This window comes from Prosopis cineraria, unplaced genomic scaffold, assembly GCF_029017545.1.
Source record: "Prosopis cineraria cultivar Desert tree isolate PC_DT_omini unplaced genomic scaffold, ASM2901754v1 PC1185, whole genome shotgun sequence".
NCBI classification, from domain to species: Eukaryota; Viridiplantae; Streptophyta; class Magnoliopsida; order Fabales; family Fabaceae; genus Prosopis; species Prosopis cineraria.
The window spans coordinates 23,598-32,293 of NW_026556510.1; the positions used below are offsets into that span (position 1 = coordinate 23,598).

Genomic DNA, 8,696 nt, shown 5'->3' on the forward strand with positions numbered 1-8,696 from the left:
TACCTCGATCGTCTATTTGATTCTCTAATCAAGGATTGTCTCTCTTATTTGATCTCTATCCATGCTGCTAGGGGTGTTCATGGGATGAGACAGGATCAGGGTCGAATTTTTATCCCTTGTTCCATCCTGTCCTATTAAGAATCATGACGGGATCAGGATGAGATTGAGACATCCCATTGTTCTGATAAATCAGACAAAGTCGAAGAAAGAATTGAATAATAACATTCATTAAAATTTTAAATCATATAATTTATTAAGTGTAAAATCAAAATAATGCAAGTACATAAATCACAACAATTTAAGGTTAATTATTGAATCGCATTAATCACAATTACACATTATGATAGCAATTATAAGTGATCTTTAGGTTATAAGAGTAGCAACAACAGGCAAGTCAAGCACGACATCAAATCATTATTCTTCTACTTTAGTTGAGATATACTAAGCTAATTACTCTTTTAAAAATAAAATAAAAAATATAATATAAATAAAATGTATTAAATGGATAGATATAAGAATAAATTATATTAATATAATTAATACATTATAAAGAAATATATTGCCTTGTTTACTTTATGTTATTAAAATTATCAATATAAAAAACTTTACTTTTTTTATAAGAATTATTATAATTGATATAATTAATATAAATATAAATTATATTAATGTAATTAATATATTTAATGTATATTTTTAAAATAAAATAATATATATAATATTCCGAACGAGACAAGACGTCCCGATGGTAATCCCATGTTTTATCTCATCTCGAACCCTTTTTCTATCCTGTCTCATAAAATCTTATCCTGATATGATCGAGATAATATTGAGCCAATTAGGATAGATACAAGCTGAACACCCCTACATGCTACACGAAACTTCTAATGGTGCTTAAATATTAGTTTTAGAGAAGAGTTCTCTGAGAGAAAAGTTGATAGTTATAGTAACGCACGGTCGCCCACAATAAGATGAAAGATCTAAGTCATAATTTGTGTTATTGGCCGGAAAAAAGTTGATAGTTATAGTAACGCACAGTCGCCCACAATAAGATGAAAGATCTAAGTCATAATTTGTGTTATTGGCCGGAAATCATCTTTGATTTATTGTATTGTTTTTACCCAACAATAAAAGGCATTTTGGTCCATTCATCCCATCTTTTTTTGAATATTAAAATGAGTTTGGTCCTAGGAATAAATTCTAGGGGAGACCAAGGGGGTGTTGGCCCTCCCACATTTTCATTACCCTTAGGAAATTTCTTTAATTTCTCTTGTAAAAATTAGTATTTGCCCCTATATTTTAAATAGTTTTTTAAATTTGTCTACTTGTGTCCTTGTTTTTGAATTCATCATTGTTTATGTAACAATCCTCACCCCACCCTTTCGGGGGTCTTTTGGATTGGGCCAACCCACCTCATGGAGCCCAAGCCGGCTTTCCCCAAGGTGGTGTAACCCAATGGCACCAGACTTAATCTCAACTTCCTTAAGATGGTAAAGGTTAGAGATTCGAGTCTGGAAATGCTTCAAAAGACCTTTTTGGTAGGGTGAGAAATAACCCAAGCACCACCTTGAGGAAAGCCGGCTTGGGCTTCATGAGAAGTGTTGAAACCCAGTCTAAAAGACCCCCGGGAGGGTGGGGTGAGGACTGTTACAGTTTAATCTTTTAATTTCATTTGGTCCCTAAGACCAATTTTGCTTCCAACCAGGTTCTTTTCACCAATTGTTCGTCTGCAAACAACAAAGTACCAAGCGTGTTAGAGACATTAAGTCTCAAGTGATAACAAAAAGGTTTCAGGCTCCCTTACCACAGTTTACTCGGATGTAAAAGATATAAAAGTCTTAATGGAACAAGTGTTTTTGATTATTTTTTGAATGTAAAAAGATTACTAGTCTACATTGAAGATAAAGCTAAATGATAAATCTAAAGGCTATGAGTGTAGAATGCGAGTCTTTTGAGTGTTGATTGCCTTTCTCTTGTGCTTTGGTATTCTATATGGTAGCCTTTTTCTTAGCACCTAGAATGTTCTGCCGAAAAATCAGGGATCTCATGAAACTCATAGTATAGTCTTTACTTACTATTTCCTAATTTTTGGTAATTAGCCTATCTCGCCGAGATATTTGAGCACGACAATGTTGCTCCCGTGGATTTCAGAATCATTTGAGATCATGTTTTTATGTGCCGATGATCTAAGGTTTGCAACTGGCAAGATTTCGACATGCTCATCCTGTTGTGGCTTTCCATTGAGCTTGAGGCCAGCCCTCTATTCAGATTGTTAATTGGATCTAACTCTTCAATCACTCAGTCTAAATAACTTTATGACCTACCCAATGTTTTGGCAAGTGATATTTTATATTTTAGCTCAAACACCAATTTTTTTTTAAAAAAAAATTGAGTGGAAAAGAGATTTCATTAATCAAATTGCTAGTTTATAATCTATATATCCCTGGATATGCTATCCTAGCAATGAAGTTTTTCTTTTTTTTTTTAATTAAAATAAAAAAACACTAGAATATATTTATAAAGAAAAAGGGCATGCACTATGCAGCATAGATTATGTCCAGTAGTCCAGTACCAAAGGCTTTTAGTCGACATGTATACTATTAAAATAATTTTTATTCTAGTTCAGAATTTTTATAATAAATTATTTCAAGATGTTTCGAGTGAAATACTCAAGATAATTCCTTAACTTCAAACAATTCAATTTAATTATTAAAATTTTAAACCAATTTACAATTTTTATAATATAATTGTCCTTTGTTAATACATAAATATTGGTCAATTCGAATCCTTACTGCCAAGCGGAACTCATAACGTGATAGATGATTGCAAAATGAAAGAGCTGCATAAATGCCAAAAACGCTTCTAAGATCTGAAAAATAGGTCATTCAAGTCTTAATAACACGAATATCCGGAAAGCAAGCGTTCACCCTCATGCTCTCCTGTTCATCTCCTATTTTTCATCTCCCTCTCTTTTAATTTTTCATAAATTTTTATCAAAATCTCAACATCACTCTCAATCTCAGTAAGGTATATTTGAAGGCAAAATTTATAAAATATTCTGACATATCCTGGATTATGTCAAGTCAAATAAATATCAATCATCATAATCAACAGAGATTGTAAAGAGGCGATTGATATTTGTCATCATGAACGAACAGATTTTTCAGCTTAAAGGAGCCACCATATTCACTTAGCAATTTCTTGGCAAGCCAAATACATAAAAATAAATAACCTCAACAAAACGAATATTGAAGATTATAATAATGAGGAAGCATTGCTAATAGACGGAAACTCACTTTCTAAATGGATGTGTGTAAGCAGATACACAGAAACATTTACCGCCAAGTAAACTAGACAAAAGAAACAAATCAAATAAAACACATTAACATTGCCTGCGATCCCTTTCTAACAAATCTTAACCACAAAACCTGACTCATTCTAGCCTTTAGTCTCTCCAAGTTCAACGTCCTTCAGATGATTCTTTTCTACCTCATCTTTTAATAGTCTGATTTCTTCTTCTGTCAGGCTGTTTTTGACATGGGACATGGCCTTGCCATTTGCCTGCTTTTCAGCCTCTACAGCCCAACTGTAAACTATCATGCCAACAACTGCAACAATCATCCCCATGATATTCTTGAAAGTTAGCTCCGAATCAAATAGCAGCCAGCCCAATGTCAGGACGCATACTGTTTTCATGTGACCTAAAACCTGGAAGGAGACAGCCGAGAAGCGTCCGATGCAGAGGTATTGGCTCACATTGCAAAATACAGCAAGTGAGCATGAGAGAAGAATGAACAACTGCAAACATTTTACAACAAGGTACAAATAAATCATTTTTAACACTCTCTGTATAACTTGAGAGAAACACAGAATATGGCAGAGATTAGTATCGACAAGACAGAGAATGACTACTTACAATTGCACCAGTAGACATCTTATAGTTGGTTATCAACTTGCCATTAAGGAAGTAATCAACAAATGGACCAAGAATAAGTAGAGACAGGGCTTGAATGGGAGCAGTCTTACTCAGCAATTCAAAAGATCCAATTGAATATTTCTTTTGCAAAGAACCTATTGTCTGTCACAATAATGGGGATAGAAGAATCAGTGATACAAATAGCGTATATACAGCATGTAACACAAGAATTGCCTTTTATAATGCCAAGTATTTTCTCAACCCTGTTAGTTGACAATGAAGTCTAGGTGCATGTCCAAAGGAAAAAACATCTTTATAAGATCTAATGAAGAACAATAATGATGCTCAGTTACGACTCTCAATTTAATGAAGTTCCATCCATCATTTGCCTCAAATTACAACAAATCATAAAATGCAAATGACATGAGAAAACAAAATGACGATGACAAAAAATGTCATGTTGCCAGCATAGTTGAGCAGAGGCATAACTTACAATTTGCTGTAAAGATGTTGACAAAACTGCTACAAAGGCACACAGGAAACCTTTGAGGTTAACTTTTACATCAGTTACAGTGCAAACACCAACACCAATAACTACGACCAAGACTGACCATTTCACTTCCTTTGAGTAGTGCTTGTTATGAAGGATCCATTCCATAACACAAACCACCGGAATCATGCTCAATTTAGATATCTGTACATATAAACAGCAAGAAATTACCAACCAGGAGATAGAAGCAGTGAAAATTAGAAACGAAAATATGATAAGGCAATCTGTTTTGAAAGTTAGAACACAAGGGGCAAAGGCTGGGGATCATGGGGATGGAACCAAGAGCCTGACGGCAATGCATTGAAGGCTAAAATATCTAATGCTCAAAATATACCAATAATAACACATTCAATCCCCCAAAACTATAACACTAGAGCACAAATTTAAATCACAAGATCACGAGGGTTGTAAGCCTTGCTAAAGAACATTTAAGCAACATACAGCAACAAAATAACTTGAGGCCATTTTTTATTTTTTGTTCAATAAATATCAAAGAGTTACCTAAAGGTCTAACTGTGTGTGCTTGGATTCAATTTCTAGGGAAGGAAAGAAAAACAGCTAAAGCACCAAATTAAGCAGTTCTCAGGCTTTTTCAGAAGCCAATTTTTTTTGGCACTGCAGAAAGAACCAGGAAGCCATTTTTTGACAGAGCAAAGATATCCCTATTGAGTTTTGGTAATGACAATCCCTACCCTTTACTCACACATTCCCTACTAGCATCCCCTCTCTTCTCTTTCCCCTTTCTTCGTCTCAGTTCTGCAAAACACCAGCCAGCACCTGAAGAAACTCATTGTTCATAGTCACATGTGGTATCTTTTGAGGTACACCCTGAAGCCATCAATTCAAATTTACCATATTTTTCATTCAAGCACCAAATACATGAGCTTCACCCATTCTAGCATTCTTTCTTGGTTTAAGACTTCAAGGTGCATTATAATGTCAGGTTTGGATTAAAAAATATAGATTTTTTCCTTCTCTCTTCTAGTGAATTTTGTATATAGGATTGTTTGATAAAGGTAAAGCTTAGGTTATGAGCAGGTTTGGATTATGGTAGAAAAATTTTCATCCATTACATGACAATTTTTGGGTGGATTTTAAGATGCTAATAGCTCCTTTCACTATTTTCGTCTCTTCATGAAAGGGCATTAGTAGGTCAAAGGATACACTTATAGTAAAAGAAAATTTCTATTCCATTGCTCGTGCAAATTTCTTTTAATTTATCTTTAATTAAAATCAAGAGCTACTGTAGCTATTATTACAAATTTTTTTAATGCCGTATGGACTTTGGCTTGTCCATTATATATTTAATTTGCACACTAGATCCTGATTTCCTTTTGAATCCTTTCATTTCAGGGAAATAGGGAATGGATTCCAAGTCTCTCTCTTATTAGGGAAGCTTCACTAGTTATGGATGAAACCTGTCATATAATGAAGATTTTGTGAATTGGTTGAATGAAATATGGTCAAAGGATACGCTTTTAGTAGGAGAATCCCTAGCAATAATGACAATTAGCAGATGAGACTTGCAGTGTGCATGAGGCACATAGCTATCAGACTTTTTTCAGCATAATAAGCTCACATTTCAAAATCTTGCAATTGTTGACAGGGGTTGTTCTTAAATCAAATTTCTTTATTTTATAGTAAAATTCTGATTAAGGAAAATATATTAACGTATGGAAAAAATTTAGAAACTATAATTTATAACAAGTGTTTTTCATTCCAAAATTATTATTAAAAATGCTTTTTTGTCGATTCAACAATTAAAAGTCCAAGAAAATAGAAATAACGATTTGTACAACTCAAACTTTATCGTTCAAAAACAGCATTCAAATGAAAGACAGCTTCTGCTTGCTATTAGAGATTTACCAAAACTTAAAAAAAATTAAAAAATCCAAAGGCCTATCCAAATGAGCTTTCTATGAAAAAGTAATGTCTACACATCTCTTAAAACGCTATACTAGATTCAGGTTTTGGAAAAGTAGCATTGATTTTGCTCGTGACAACCAACAATATGTATATCTTCGGTTAAGTTGAGTCTGAGACATATTGGATTGATATTACCAATTTACCACCCACACCAGCAGATAGTCAAATGAAAGATGCAGTCCTTGGTTAATAACAGGCAGATCAATCAAGACATACCACCATTATGAAATGCTTCAGTAGTTTTACCATGCGATGTTTGATAAAGATCTATAATGGTTGACTATCCAAATTATATAAAGTGAAACATCTAATGCATTAAAAAGGATGGAAAATTTTAAATATCAAACTGGAAAAAAAGACAGATAAAACTTGAGATGGAGAGGAATACAACTATGCTGGTTATGAACATTATAATGCTCATCAGAAAATCATACCTGGTAAAATCCCACAGAGTTTAGCATGAGGCTGAAGTTCATCCCCGTGATAGACGTATTCGCAACAACTGAGAACCACAGAAGCTCCCACAGAGGGACATGCTTTGACGCAGAATAACCAGTAGCATTTGACACTAGACCCACGAGAGCAGTTACAGCAAAGTGAAACCCAGTTAAGGTAGTGGCTGAAAGAGCAAAAGGGAGAGAAGGGAGGAAGTTAATAAATCATAAACCCCATACAATCGTAAGTTCATAACCAGTAAGCAGAAATTTTAGCATATAACAATATAAGAAGTTGGCTTCATGATACTCACCTGCCGAACATTTATAACACCATAAATAATATAAACAGAAAGTACATTGTAAATTATGGGGGAAACAAAAGAACAGCAACGGAATTAAGATTTCGAATAAAGAATAGAGCAGATCCACTGAGTGGAAAGATCAAACAATGTCGGAGGACAAGGCAGAGATCTAATACTTTTAGATCCAAGCAGAAGAAATCATAGTTGAGAAGAACGGGAACTGACCAAAACTGAAAGCATAACCACTGCCGGACATGAGCTGTTTGTTGGCCATGATAATTCCAACAGAGCTAACAACGTTCATGGCCCATGCTCCCACATCAGATATCGCTGACGATTTCTTCTCGTTCTCCATCCTCAATCGCGCGCGGAGGGTTCCAAAAACAAAACAATTCAGATTAATCTAAACTGAATGAACACGAAAAAGAGAAAAATCTCCAAGAGACAACCGCTACACCGACAGCAGATCTGAGGAAGACAGAGAACCCGACGCGGCAGATTAAGAAAAAAGGGAAAGGAAGAGAGGTATGAATCTGTGTGGCACACACGTTGGGAATTTGAAGAGCGAATGTGGGAGGAAGGGACAAAAAAAGAAAGGGAAGAGAGGAAATGGAAGTTGATTGAGAAGGAAGAAAAGTGAGGGAGGAAGGATTCACGCTTGGATTGGAGGATTGAGTTCCGGTGGAGGCAGCTCGGTCCTTTGAGTGCGCCTCTCTCCCCTCCCACACACAACACTTCCTCGCAGTTTCTGGCTCACCGTCACATTCCAGTCCCCCTCTATGTGCTCACTGATATGTAAATCTTTCCTTCCTTGTACATTTCAAAATAGATCTACCACCCAGTAGTTTTGTCGATTTGAATCCCTTACCATGATGCTCCATTGACCTGTTGAAGTGACGACGTAACGTAACGTAATCCAGGCTTTTTTAAAAAAAAAAAATTTGTCCAATTCAGCATAAATATAGGGAAAACACAAATAAAGGTCTCTGAGCGTGTTTTATTTTCAGTTTTTATAATTTTATTTTATTGTTTCCAATCCCTTTTAATTTAGTTAGTCTACAATGTTAATCCTTATAATTTTAAAAATTTTAAAAAATATATAAAGATGGTTAGTTGTCATTTACGAAGGTAATTTCCTGTAGATTTGCCAACGTATTTGTTAATATAGTAAAAATATACCAATGATATGAAAATAAATTGATTGGGAATTATTGAAAATTGAAAATAAAAAGTAAATGAGAAAAAAATTATATTTGACTTAAACATGAGAGATTGGTCTTCTCTTCATTTTTCCTCCACTTCTTATCTCGACTATTGAATTCATTTTTGAATGATTGAGATTTAATATTTTATAAAATTAATCACAATTATTTAAAAATAAATTTAATGGTTGAGATGAAAAGTAGAGGGAAAATGAAAAAAAAAAGCAATTCTAGATATAAAAATAAAAAAATAATAATGTGCATGCCAACAAAGGGATCGACATCAATCCAAAAACAAAATAATAAGAGGATTGTTTATTTAAACTTTAATAACTAATGTTACAAACAAATGAAATTAAAGGGATT

At 34.1% G+C, this 8,696-nt stretch overlaps 1 protein-coding gene across 1 annotated transcript; it reads right to left on the reverse strand.

The window, feature by feature from the left end:
- Positions 1–3,134: 3,134 nt before the first annotated feature.
- Positions 3,135–7,938, reverse strand: LOC129299511 (UDP-rhamnose/UDP-galactose transporter 2-like). Its single transcript, XM_054937982.1, has 5 exons — positions 7,354–7,938; positions 6,824–7,008; positions 4,407–4,607; positions 3,914–4,075; positions 3,135–3,795 (listed from the first exon to the last, which is right to left on the reverse strand). The coding sequence occupies exons 1-5, from the start codon at positions 7,481–7,483 to the stop codon at positions 3,436–3,438; spliced, it is 1,038 nt and encodes a 345-aa protein (XP_054793957.1). The 5' UTR covers positions 7,484–7,938; the 3' UTR covers positions 3,135–3,435.
- Positions 7,939–8,696: the final 758 nt, after the last annotated feature.